General features: G+C 34.6%; 1 protein-coding gene and 1 long non-coding RNA gene across 2 annotated transcripts; one reads left to right on the top strand and one right to left on the bottom strand.

Moving 5' to 3' along the window:
- Positions 1 to 9,915: 9,915 nt before the first annotated feature.
- On the top strand, positions 9,916 to 11,451 carry LOC140955989 (G-type lectin S-receptor-like serine/threonine-protein kinase At4g27290). The gene is made up of 4 exons (XM_073411674.1): positions 9,916 to 10,067; positions 10,183 to 10,263; positions 10,411 to 11,272; positions 11,377 to 11,451. Exons 1-4 carry the CDS (start codon positions 9,916 to 9,918, stop codon positions 11,449 to 11,451), a joined length of 1,170 nt encoding a protein of 389 aa, XP_073267775.1.
- An 881-nt stretch (positions 11,452 to 12,332) lies between these two features.
- Positions 12,333 to 13,534, bottom strand: LOC118036986 (uncharacterized). The gene is made up of 3 exons (XR_004685485.2): positions 13,045 to 13,534; positions 12,780 to 12,965; positions 12,333 to 12,643 (listed from the first exon to the last, which is right to left on the bottom strand). It is a non-coding gene; the product is annotated as an uncharacterized lncRNA (long non-coding RNA).
- Between the last annotated feature and the right edge of the window lie 1,064 nt (positions 13,535 to 14,598).

The raw sequence follows: 14,598 nt of genomic DNA, 5'->3' as shown, positions 1-14,598 counted from the left end.
AAAAATCAACTTATCGAAGAATAATTATCCTTCATGTTGTCATCCTATACTTCTTATTCACGAACTAATTATTCATTGGATAGGGTAATCAAATTTTAATAGTGCTAGTGCATATGTTCAAGGTTATCTTTGTGTCACACATCCAAACCTAATTTCTTGGCTTTTCGAGAGTTGTATCGTTTCCATATGAGTTTTATGTCACCAAGTTCTCACAAGCAGAGGCAGAGCTAGGGGTGACTTTAATTGGGGCTAAGCCCCTGCAAAAGTCTTTAAGATTTTATAACTAGACCCAACTCTATTTTTATATATATATATATATAAGGAAAATGTTGTCTTTTTCCATAAGAGATATAAATCCCTAGTTAAAAAGACAATAGCCACACCAATCACCTAGAATTCTCCCTTCCTCTATTGTTTTCCCTGGCCCTCATACACCAAAATCCTTCAATTAAGATGGTCTAAAATTCTCCTTGCTTTTTTCTAAGCCACAACGAAGAATATTTAATGGGAAACAATATAGTTTTCATATGTGGCATGGACTCCATATTAATGTGGAATCCTTATGGTGTATGGAAACAATTATTCTATCCTTATTATAATAGAACTCTATCATTAAAAAAGTTTCCAAGTCCGCTAAGAATACTTTACAAACAAGAAAACTAAAGAGGAGACAACTTCAGATTTGATTCTCCTAACTTGTACAGGACTTCTAAAGGGCAGCAAATTTGATCCTATCATATTTAAGATATTAAATTCGGATTTATTATTGTTATTATTATTTTCTTATTAGTTTAGGGTTTATTTATATTATTTGAGTTTAATTGTAGGTGGACATCATATAAGTCCATATAATGGGTCCATTAGAGTTTGTTTCAGTCTAGAGTCAGTATAAATAAAGGCATAACCAGATATGTAAGTAAGACAATTCAAATTAAATAAAATTTCTTCAATAGGTGTTGATGTTTTCTCTCAACCCTTCCATTTTGTTCATGTGTTTCAACACAAGATAATTGATGAATGATGCCATGCTCTTGATAAAAAAAATAAATAAAAAAATAGGCATATTAAACTCTTGTCCATTATCTAATCTAAGAGTTTGAATATTAGTGTTGAAATGAGTATGAACACAAGCTAGAAAGTTGGTAAGAATAGCTCTAGTTTCAAATTTGAATTTCATTAAAAATAACTAGGTGAGTAGTGTAATCATCAACAATGGTAAGGAAGAATCTATAACCAGAGTAAGAAGGAACAGAAAAAGGTCCCCAAATATCAATCTGAACCAATTGAAAGGCTTGATTGGATTTATTAGTTGACAAAGGTAAATAAAGGTTTTTTTTACTTAGCTAAAGGACAAAAATCGCTGATAGAAATGCTAGTAGCTGTTACATAACTACTTAGGAGATTAATTTTTTACGCTGGAATATGGCCTAAAAAAATGCCAAAGATCAGTGGCAACGATGCATGATTTGACTAATGAACTAGAAGGCAAGCCAATAGAGTTGGGAAGGATTTCAATATTAGATTGAGCAAAAGGTCTGTGAAGATGGTATGGGCCAAATTGAACTTCAACAAGCTCAATCATCCTCCATTTGCTTAGATCCTACAAGATACATTTTATTTGAAGAAAAATAATCCAATAGAATTATCAGTAGTTAATCTTGAGACAAAAACAAGATTGACATCAAAGGATGAAACATAAAGAGCATTATGTAAAACGATATCAGGAGAAAATTTAACAATTCCAGTAAAAACAATTGGAACCGTTTGACCATTTGGTAAATGAACCTTGGAAGGAGTTCTAGGCAAAATAATTGAATAAAAAAGAAGAGGGCTACAAATCATATGATTTGTTGCTCCTGTATCAAGAATCCAAACAAGTTGATTCTGTGATGAAGAAATGGTATGACAAGAAGAAGACATGCCTCATGCAAATGCAACATTAGTAGTAGAGTTTAAGTTTGAGTTGGAAATGCTATTACAAGAGTGAGTAGATTTTGGATTTGCTTTCAAGAGAAAACAATGTTGGGAGTGCTAGAATTTTGCTCCAAAACAACAATATTGTTTGCAGTGGATAACCTTTGAAAATTCTTGCCAATAGTTGGTGTATAAATAAATCTTTTTCCTCTTGGCCCCTTCCATCCAGAAGGGTATCTAATTAGCTGAAAGCATTTATCTACAAGATGTCTTGAATAACCATAATGAGAGTGGATTGCACCAAACTTTCCTTTTTGTTTAGTAAAATGATTGGCGTATGTTGAACCTGGTCTTGAGGATTGATTCACAGATTATTCAGCAACCATTGCTTGTGAATCAATAGAAATGTCAACTGCATTTGTCAAATACCTCTGACTCTCTTCTTGCAAAAGTAAAGAAAAAAATCTACCCATAGATGGTAAAGGAGATTGAAACAATAGTTGACTCTTAATTGCAGAATAGGAATCATGAAGACCCATAAGAAATTTCAAAACATAATCTGATTGTTGTCAATCTATCAGATGTTTTAGAATATTACATAAGCAATGATCAAGATTTCCACATTTACAACTGGGAATTGGACAATAATTGATGTATTCATCCCACAAAGCCTTGAATTCACTGAAATACACGATGACAGATTTGGAGTTCTGAGAAATAGTACTTAAAGATTTCTCCAAAGAGAAAACCCTTGGTATCACTTCTAAGATATCTAATTCTCAGTTCTTCCCAAATATCGAAAGTTGTTGTCAAGTAAAAAAGACTACTATGGATATCCTTGGCAATGGAATTCATTAGCCAAAACAAAAAAAGATTGTTAGATCTTAGCCAGGCCACACAAAGTAATTGATCAGTGGTGATAGGCTGAGCTAGAGAAGCTAGAGAACCATCAACAAAGGCAATTTAATTTTTCACTGTTAAAGCAATTGACATGGATCGACTCCATGCAATTTAATTCTCACTAGTGAAGATCTTAGAGACTAAAAGAGCACCAGGATTATCAGAAGAATGCAAGTAGTAGCAGCTGGATGAATCATCAGAAAGGTTCTCAATAGAGGTATTGATTGAACAATTATGTGCCGTAGAAGCATTATCCTCAAGATGATTAGACATTGTGAAGTCTTGGAAAGATCAAGAAAATGGTGAAAAGAAATGTGTAGACATATATCTAATTATCAGAAATGTACTCTGATACCATGTAAAACTACACAGAAATAATTTGTGCAGAAGAAAAATGTGAAGCTTAAGAGAAGAAAAATATGTTATGCTCGAAAAGGAATTCCCCTTTCTTTTGATATATCTTTCGTATATTACTTTTTTTATAGGATGGTGTGAATATATATATATATATATAGACTTTGATCCGCTGCAACTAACTATAAACTGCTATAACTAATTGCAGCTGTTATAACTAACTTTAATTGCTATAACTAACTTTACGAGCTAACCATGACTACAGACTTTAACTCCATTGTATCAATAACATTCTGTATATTCCAACACTTTTTTCTAAGCCACAACAAAGAAATTCAATTCAAGTTTGGTTTATTTTCAATTTATGGCAAGTTAACTTCTCATTTTTACTTCTCTCCACATGTTTCAACAAAAAAATTTACAAGTAGATTGTATAATGTGCTACTTGGATAGTTGGATTAGCCAATACTGGTAATATGCTTAGGTTCTTCTTGTAGATGAATTCATTACACGAGTTTAATGTTAATTTTTTTGTCGTTTTCATTTTGTATAGCTTATAAAGTGTGTTCACTACCAGAAAATCAATAAATACAAATGGAAATACTGAGGGAATATTTCCGTCGGTAAATTTCCGAGGGATTTTACCGACGAAAAGATTCCCTCGGTATATCCCGAGGGAATTACCGTGGGAAAAAAAATAAAGCAAAGAAAAAAAAAAGATGACGTGTCATTTTTTACCAACGGAATTACCGACGGAATTTTTCCGTCCGTAAATCCGTCGGGAAATCCGTTGGTAAACTGTGAACATTGTTCATCATGTCAATTACAAAGGGAATTACCGACGGAATTTACAGAGAGCTCCAGAACTGTTCATCTTCCAATTGCACTGTTAATTGTTTTACTTTACAGACAAAATCACCGACGGATTGAAAATTCGTCGACGTGTTTTGGCGGTTTTCTGAAAAAATTCAATTGATTTAAAATTTTCATTTAAATATTACAGACGGAATCACCGACGGATTGAAAAATCATCGGTAATTTTTGGCGGTTTCTAAAAACTTTTTACGAAATTGAAAATTTAAATTAAATATTACCGACGGAATAATTAAAAAATATTAATATTCAATTATCCGTCGGTAAATCCGTCGGTAACGAGCCCCAATAAAAAACCTAAATCCGCTTATTTCACAAGAGACAGACTCATTTCTTCTTCTTCTTCTTCTTCTTCTTCTTCTTCTTCTTCTTCTACTACTTCTATTTCTTCTTCTTCTTCTTCTTCTTCTTCACTATATGTAAAAAACATCAATATCTATTTCTTTCTCTTCTTTTCTCTCCTCATCTCCTTCTCTTTTCCTCCATGCTCGGGTATGTCTTCTTCTTCCTTCTTCTTCTTTCTTCTTTTATCCTCTTAGTTTTTTTTAATTAATATGCTTCACGAATTTTTTTTTCCTTAGCTTCACTTGCAAGTATATTAAGGTAAGATCTTTCTTTTTTCTTATTTTTTCATGATTTTTCACTATATTTGTTTTTTATTTAATTTTAATTGATTTTGCTCTTAATAATTGTATAAATGTTGTTGTGAGTTTTTTCTTTTTTTTTTCATATGAGATCAATTTTTAGTTGATTTATTTATAGGATTTTTAAATTTTTAGCAATTGCAACATTTTTTTCATATGAATTTTTTAGTTGAATTAATTTTTTTGTTTTATTTATTTGTTACAAATTTGTTTGAGTTGATTTTCTTATTCTTTTTTCCAAGTATTTTGAGTATATATTATACAATGTTGATTTATGTTAATTTAATTATTTTATAATTTTATAAAAATGAATTTTTTCAAAAATGTTTTTAAATAATTACCGACGGATTTACCGACGGAAATTTCCGTCGGTAAATCCGTTGGTAAATCCATCGGTAATAAAAAAAAATTTACCGACGCGTCTGTTCCGCCAGTAAATCCGTCGGTAATATTATTACCGACAGAATTACCGACGGACAAAAATTACCGACAAAAGATTCACCGATGAAAATTCTCTGTAGTTGATTTAGTCGGTAAATTAATTACCGATGGAATATGTGTCTTATGCCGACGGAAAAAGTTCGTCTGTAAAACTGTTAAATCTTGTAGTGGTTTGTCAATTTTTTTTATTAGGGTTTTTTTAGGAATGTCATAATGATTGTGATTTAAAATGTTTTTTTATTTAAAAATACATTATAATATATATATATATATATATATATTTTTAAAAAATTATTTTTAACATCAGTATATCAAAACAACTTAAAAATATATAAAAAATTAATATTTTTTAAAAAATAAATTTTAAGGGAGCACTATGCAAAACATGCCCTGGCTTTGCTCAGGACAATGCACCTTATCATTTCATATAATGTCATAATTCAATTTTTATCTCTTTTTATTTTTATTTTATTCTTTCTATTTATTTTTTATTTTTACTATATTTTCTATAAAAATGATAATAAAAATCATGAAAAAATGATAATAAAAATGACGATGAAAAAAATGATGATGAAAGACAAATAAAAATTGAAATGAAATGAAGAATAAATTAATATTTGAGTCAAGACAATATAAATTGAAAGTTTGAGGACTTAATTAAACTTTGGTTAGTTTAATTAAAGAATTGATAAGTTTGGAAGCTTAATTGAACTTGAAATAGTTTAAGTAATGAAATCAGGGTCTTAATTGAAAATAATACCAAAGTTTGGAGCTGAATTCAGTCAAAATTGCAAGGAATTAAAGAACAAGGACCAAAGTAAAAAAACAAGGGTAGTGTAGGGAGCTTAATTGATTTTTTAAGAGATAGTTTTGAAAGCATTAAAAGTTGAAGAGTTAATTAAGGACTGGATTGAAACATTTAGAATACAAGGACTGTTTTGTAAAGGGCTCTAAACTCCAGTGGTCCTATTGCAATTTATCCATGGCACAAAATTACAAAACAAAAGGAGCGAATTTCCTGATTAAGGGGCTTAATTACAAAATTGAAAAACGTCAGTGAGCAAAATAAAAATGATCATTTTCCATCTCAAAACGGTGTCGTTTCAAAGAGCATTGTTCACCAACTTCTTCATTACACCAGGGAAGCCGTTCCAGCAGGAAGAAGAAGGAACAATTCGCTCAGCTGACCACGATGCAATACGTTACTGAAACGTATGGCATTCTCCGGCTATAAAGCCAGAGAAAGAAAGGCAACGAGCAAACCGAGAGAACCAGAGGACGAACTGAGAGACCAAAAAGGAATAGGGAAAACCCCCGAACAGGGGAACGAAAAAAAACACGCAGGAGTGAGAGAGAGAGAGAGAGACCGAGAGAAAGAGGGAGAGACAGAGAAAAACTAAAACAGAAAAAAAGAACAGAAAAGGAAGCGAAAGGCGAGAAGGCAACAGAGAAGAACAACGAAATGAAGAGTAGAAACAGAAGTGCACCACTGTTTTCAAGCTTTGGTCTTCAGCAGCTACAGGTAAGCCTTCCTGTTTTCCCTCCCTAAAATTTAATTAATTCACGCTTGCGGAGAAAAGAAGACCAGTCGGGTTACTGGTTTCACTGGTCTGAAACCAGTAACAGTACTGGGCCGGCCGGTTGAAAAAAAATCAAAAAACAGCTGAGATTGAGGTGTGCTGGGCCAGGCCCAGCCTGCCCAATCTATTTGGATTAAGATTGTGTTTCATAAAACACACCATGGTTTTTTACTCCTCTATTTTCACCCTTTTCTATTTTGATATCTAGCAAAAAAAACAAAACTTTTTGAATATCAAAAAATTCTAAAAGAATTTGTTGATTTTTTTGAATTTATTTATAAGTACCTCTTGTTTTTTTATATATGTATATGTATGCATTAATTTAAATTTATTTCATTAGTTTAGTTAGTAAGGTTAGATTCAGGAATATCACACTTTTTTGTTTGCTACGTAATATATAACAACACTAGAGTGAAAAGTATCCGTAACCGAATATTTACTAGCACTAAAATCAGGAATATTACAGGTATACCATCAAAGATAAAACACAATAAACTCTTAGAAATTTAAAACAAAATCAGCAATGCATTCTGTCTTATGAATGATGATTAAGAGGTGATAATATCTTTTATTTCAAGTAACTAGTTCTATGCTATATAATCTCTATTGATCATTTAGGATTTTTAGTAACTATATTATTAAGTTACCAAGTTCTTGTTGGGTCCTGAAAGCCATACACACAGCTAAAATGATAAATTTAAGGTAATATTTAGGAGTTCCTAGGATTTCATTAGATAGATCTAGAGTTGTATTATTTGCATGTGAGTTATATGACTAAGTACTCACAAGTAGGGGTGAATCTAGGAGGAGGTTAGTGGGGCTTAGGCCCTATAAAATTCTTAACATTTTATAACCAGACCAAACTCGAATATATGCCCTTCATGGATTGGCTTCCAAACCTGAGCCTTCTTTTATGGGCAAAATTATGATGGAATAGCAAGCAAGCTACAACTTGCTCCACAGAAATATGCATCTTCCCAATGCTCTGCTCGCACTCTTGGAAGCTTCATCAACATTGCATCTTAACAATTTCCATCGAGCCACAAATACTTTAATTTTTAGTAGTTTTCAACGATTAAAATTCAAGAACGTTAAGATTTTAATAGAAGAAACCTTAATTTTATCGCTAAATTAGTACAAAATTCTTAACATTTCTTACACAATCTTGAAATTCATCACATCAACACAGTCATTAATGATCCACTGGATCTAGACCAAGTGCTCTAATACCAACTGTAACAATCCGGCTTTTCAAAACCAAAACAATAATAATTTTGTTTTTTAATAACATTCTAGAAATTGATAAACCGGTTTCCACTAGTTCTCGTAGCTCAATCTATACACCAAACATCAATCAACATTTCATTAACAATAATTTTTACACATACACATAATATTACATTTGCATGATTACAAGCTCGCATTATAATATACGTACATAATCATAAGTTTGTCCTTTTGTACCACTAATAAATATCATGAAATTAAATAAGAGTATCGAATAACAGATACACAATTAGTACACTTAGTTCATACAAAATACATCACGATTCAAAATGTAACTGTATGATTCTTTGCAAAAGTGAGTTCCCGTGTAATAAGGTTCCTAGGTACCTCATTGTTGAGATGTCCCTAATACAGTACAAATATTTACAAGAATTATAAACAGTTACTAATAACAATTAAATAGTTTAACAGAAGCATTAATGTTATTCTTCGTTTAAGGCATAACAAGCATAGTTTCTTGCATAAACTTGATATATAGAAAACATAGTGCACATGAACACATCAATTCTTGAAACTAACTCGTAACTCACAGATCCGTCTATCCTCTTAGGATGTCATTAGTCAAAGCTAATCATTTAATCACCCCAATCATCCTTTTAGGATGCCGTTAGCTGAAACTAATCATTTACTCATCCTGCTCATTCACTTAGGATGCCATTAGCCGAAATTAATCATTTAAGCATCCCAGTCACCCTCTTAAGATGCCCTTAGCCGAAGTTAGTTATGTAATCATCTCGGTCATCCTTTTAAGATGCCATTAGCCGAAGATAATCATATAATCATCACGGTCATCCACTTAGGACGCTATTAGCTGAAGCAAATCATGTAATCATCTTACTCATCCTCTTAGGATGTCATTAGCCAAAGCTAATCATTTAATCATCTCGGTCTCCCCCCTTCTTCTAAGTAGGTTTAAGGAAAGTTTTACAATATTCCTTCTTTTCTTCTCCTAGTTTTCCTCCTTTCTTCTTCCTCTCTCGATTTCTAGCCCCATTTCTCCTTCCCTTTAGGCAGCTATTCGATCTTCTCTCAAGTTCTCAACTCTCTCTCTCTCTCCCTCACACACACACACGTTCAAAGAGGCACTTACTGTTAGATTAGTTTAATATCCGTTAGGAAGGAGGAAGAGAAGAGAAGCATGCAGCTGAATATGCAGCTGCTGCAGATAGATTTTGGGAAGAGGAAGGGTCACCTTCTCTCTCCTCCTTGTATTTATACCTCCTCTTAAAGAGCTAGGGTGTTTGGGTGCTGGTTTAAGTTGGTTCCTATCCCCCCCTTGGTTATTCCAAGATTGGTCCCCCCTAACTCCTTAAGGCAGGCCAATTTGCTCCCCCAACTATAACTTAGCATGATCTAGCCTTTTACTTAGATTTATGTTGGGTATTACAACCACGAATGACACATAAATTCATCAGCGCTCATAACCACTGTTGACTCAGGAATCGTCACAAAAAACTAGGTCGCTACTGATTCAAAAATCAATAGCGAAAATTGATTTTTTTTTTCTATTCTAGTTTAATTCCAATCTGGAGTACACCCATAAAAATAATTTTTTAAAATAATTTAAAACTAGGGATAGGACTCAATTCAATTAAGACAGGGGTAAAAATATTATAAATTATAATTTTTTTCATGCAATCCAATGAAATCACAGCTAGACATTTTTTTAAAAAAGAGTGGTTAGTTACTATGAACTTCCCTTTTTTTTTTTATGATTCTAAATTTACATGTATTTATAACAAAGACAAAAAAAAATTATTATAGTATTAAAATTATCAAACTTGATAATTCAAAAATAAAAGCCACATGCACTATATTTACTTCATGCTGACAGACCCACAAAGTTTCTCTCATTGTGTGGGCTTCTCTTGGGGGCTAAAGCACCGAGGATAGTCTGGTGGTATGTCACTTTACATTATTACATGTACAAGTTATTCAGTCTTCGCTTGAAGTCTCCAGCACCGACTGCTCTTGGCCTCTTTCACTTGACAAGGAATAAGCTTCGCTCCACTATCCTTGACTGGTGGTATGCCACTTCCATGATTGGATATGAGTTCTCTGTACCAGAAGATTGGTATTCCAACGAACTCAAGCAATGGAGAAGAGATCTTAAGCTTGTAGGGTCGTAATTCAGAGTCCACTAGCCTCAATTTTCAAAGTAAACGATTCCTTGAGCTTTATGTTTTAAGTCTTAAAGTAGTGTCAACCATTTTTGGAGCACAAGGGTCACTTCAGAGCAATGATTTCCAGAGTCTTGCGTTCTCTGTAGAGTAATTGTGATGTTAAATAGGCAATTCCTTGAGACGAATATTTTCACATCTAGCAAGGCCAGCCATTTTTTAATATAAAAAATTGAGAGAACCAATGGATTACATCCCCATGCTTGTTTTCTGCTTCATTTCATTTCTGATTGTAAGAACAGCCACACCTACTGACACCATAAACACAGCTCAGTTCATTAGAGATGGAGACACTATAGTTTCAGCTGGTGGGACCTATGAATTAGGATTTTTTACCCCCGAGAAATCCAGAAACCGATACTTGGGGATATGGTATGGCAAAATATCTGTCCAGACAGCAGTTTGGGTTGCCAACAGAGAAACTCCACTTAACGATTCGTCAGGAGTTGTAAGGCTTACCAACGAAGGACTTCTTGTCCTTCTCAATCGTAGTGGAAGCATCATTTGGTCTTCCAACACATCAGCACCTGCTAGGAATCCAGTTGCACAGCTATTGGATTCAGGAAACCTTGTTGTGAAAGAGGAGGGTGATAATAACATGGAGAACTCCTTGTGGCAGAGTTTTGATTATCCAGGTAACACACTAATACCGGGCTCGAAGCTAGGACGGAATAGAATAACTGGCATGGACTGGCACTTGACATCATGGAAGTCATCAGATGATCCTTCCATAGGTAATATTTCAATAACCCTTATTCCTGGTGGATATCCCGAGTATGCAGCGGTGGAAGATTCAAATGTGAAGTATCGAGCTGGGCCATGGAATGGTCTGGGGTTCAGTGGATTGCCTCGGTTAAAACCAAATCCGATATACACATTTGAATTTGTTTTTAATGACAAGGAGATATTTTACAGAGAAACTCTTGTCAATAACTCAACGCATTGGAGAGCCGTCGCAACTCAGAATGGTGATCTCCAGCTCCTTTTGTGGATGGAGCAAACCCAAAGCTGGTTTCTTTACGCAACAGTAAATACAGATAATTGTGAGCGTTATAACCTCTGTGGTCCAAATGGTATCTGTAGCATTGACCACTCTCCAGTTTGCGATTGCTTGAATGGATTTGTACCAAAAGTTCCAAGAGACTGGAAGAAGACAGATTGGTTAAGTGGTTGCGTTAGAAAGACTGCACTAAATTGTTCCAGAGATGGGTTTCGGAAGCTCAGAGGTTTGAAGATGCCGGAGACAAGAAAATCATGGTTCAACAGGAGTATTGTTAGACAATTGACATTTTTTAACTCTAGTGTTTCATGTTGTTTAATCAAGTATTGTCTGTTTTCTTTTCTTTCATTTTTGTTTTGATTTTGTTAAAGTAAATCCCTTGTTTTTCTGATGTTGTTGCTGAGATTAGTGGCAGCATATTCTCCACTACAGTTAGTGGCTAGTGACAGCAAATTGTCCACTACAGTTAGTGGCTGATAACTAGGGAGGTTTGTTGTATTTAAAGACATGGAGTTAATGAAATACTCACTGAGACATTTTATCAAACACCTTGTGTGTAATTCGTGTTCTTCAATACCAGCATTGTTGTTCTTGATTGTGCATCCCTTCACCTGCACAAAACACAGCAACACAATTCTTAACAGTGGTATCAGAGCATCTCAGATCTTACAGGATCAAAACACCTTTTTTTTTCAAAATCTCAAAAATGACATCCAACAACTTACTTTTAAACTCCCCCATTATATTTACTGGTGAAAACTACCATATTTGGTCAGTGAAGATGCAAGCTTTTCTTGAAGCTTATGATCTTTGGGAAATTGTTTCCGAAGACAAACCAATAGCTCCCTTACCAACAAATCCCACTATGGCTCAAATCAAGTTCAACAGTGAGGAAAAGGCAAAGAAATCCAAGGCGAAATCAATCATCCAAAAGGCTGTGGCAGAAAGCATTTTCTACAGAATTATGGCATGCAATTCAGCCAAAGAGGCTTGGAACAAACTAAAAGAAGAATACCAAGACAGTGACAGAACAAGGCAAATGCAAGTGCTGAATTTGAAGAGAGATTTTGAGGCACTTAACATGCAAGAAGATGAAACAACCTCTAAGTATTCTGATCGAATTTCACTAATTATCAACAACATCAGATTACTTGGAGTAGACTTTCCTGACAGTAGGATTGTGGAGAAGGTTCTTGTGACTCTTCCTGAGAGGTTTGAATCCAAAATCTCCTCTCTAGAAGAATCAAAGGACCTCAGTAAAATCTCATTAGGTGAACTAATGAGTGCTCTTCAAGCACAGGAGCAACGAAGAACAATCAGGCAAGACAGATTGACTGAAGGAGCCTTTTATGTGCAAAAACAACAAGCTGGAAAAGGAAAGAAGTTGCCTAATCTGAGATTCAAAGGCAGAAATGAAGGGGGCAGCACTAGTGAAGCTTCAAAACAAAAGAAGTTTCCTCCTTGCACTCACTGCAAAAGAAACACACATTCAGAAAAATATTGTTGGTGGAGGCCAGATGCAATTTGTGGAAATTGCAAGCAATCAGGGCACATCACAAAGGTCTGCAAGTTCAAAAAATCAGATCCAAAACCTCAACAAGCTCACCTAGCAGATGAAGTTGATACACAGGAGGAGCAATTCTTTGCTGTCACTTGTTTCTCAACAAATGATCCAGCTGATACTTGGCTTATTGACAGTGGATGCACACATCATTTGTGCAATGATGCTGGAATGTTCAAAACCCTTGATGAATCTTACAAATCCAGAGTAAAGGTTGGCAATGGAGAATTTCTGGAGGTCAAAGGCAGAGGGTCAGTAAATTTTCAAACAAGTTCAGGTATCAAAATCATTCCTGATGTGTTATTTATACCTGAAATCAGTCAAAATTTGTTGAGTGTTGGACAAATGATGGAGAAAAACTATTCTCTTCAGTTTAAGGATCATAAATGCATTATCTTTGATCCTTCTGGAGAACAAATGTTCTGTGTAAAGATGAAAAACAGAAGCTTTGTTGTTGACTGGGATAAAGTATCCAATCATGCATATGTGAGTGCTACTCAGGATGTTTCAAATCTTTGGCATAAAAGATTTGGACATTTCAATCAAAAGGGCTTGTCAATTTTGAAACAAAAGGAAATGGTTGAAGCATTGCCCACATTGAATGGTGAGATTCAATTGTGTGAAACATGTCAACTTGGCAAGCAATCAAGGCCACCATTTCCTAAAAGGCAAGCATGGAGAGCCAGCCAAAAACTTCAGCTCATCCACACTGACGTGTGTGGACCTATGAAGACAGCCTCATTATGTGGTAACAAGTATTTCATTCTCTTTATTGATGATTATACTAGGATGTGTTGGGTGTATTTCATCAAATTTAAGAGTGAAGTATTTACAATCTTTCAAGCATTCAAAGCTTTAGTTGAGAATCAAAGTGACATGCTAATTAAATGCTTAATATCTGACAATGGTACTGAATATACTTCAAATCAGTTTCTTGAGTTTTGCAACAGCAGAGGCATTGTGCACCAGTACACTACACCATACACACCACAACAAAATGGTGTATGTGAGAGGAAGAACAGGACAGTAATGGAGATGGCTAGATGTCTCTTACTTGAAAAGAAAATGCCAAACAAATTATGGGCAGAGGCAGTCAATACCTCTGTTTACTTGTTGAACTGACTTCCAACCAAAGCACTGGAGGACAAGACACCATACGAAGGCTGGAATGGTGTTAAACCTGCTGTAGATCATCTTCGAATCTTTGGCAGCATATGCTATTATCATATAGCTGAGCCAAAGAGGAGCAAACTTGACAACAAAGCTCAAAAGGGAGTTCTTGTGGGTTATGGAATAACAACCAAAGGATACAGAATTCTTTACTTACAAACAGAGAAGGTAATTCTCAGCAGAGATGTGAAGGTTGATGAAGCAATCACATGGGATTGGGAACATCAGAAAAATATGATTTCTGATCAACCATTCACCATTCAGCCCCAGCCAGTAGCTGATGAATCAGTGGATGATTTTCCAGTTAAAGGCACAAGATCATTGGAAGATATTCACCTAAGATGCAACATGGCAATCCTAGAACCAACCAGCTATACTGAAGCTCAAGAATTTCCAGCATGGAGGAGAGCAATGGAGGCAGAAATGGAAATGATCAACAAAAATGCAACATGGCAGCTGATTGAAAGGCCTAAGCATCGCAAGGTGATAGGTGTAAGATGGGTTTTCAAAACAAAACTCAATTCAGATGGGTCAGTATGCAAACACAAGGCTAGATTGGTGGTAAAGGGCTATGCTCAGCAATATGGTGTGGACTACCTAGAGACCTTTGCTCCAGTAGCAAGGTATGATACTATTAGACTTCTCATTACACTTGCAGCACATAACTCTTGGCAGATTCACCAACTTGATGTCA

This window comes from Populus alba, chromosome 10 (assembly GCF_005239225.2).
Source record: "Populus alba chromosome 10, ASM523922v2, whole genome shotgun sequence".
NCBI classification, from domain to species: Eukaryota; Viridiplantae; Streptophyta; class Magnoliopsida; order Malpighiales; family Salicaceae; genus Populus; species Populus alba.
Note: the sequence above shows the minus strand (reverse complement) of the source record. Positions and strands in the feature narration are given on the sequence as shown.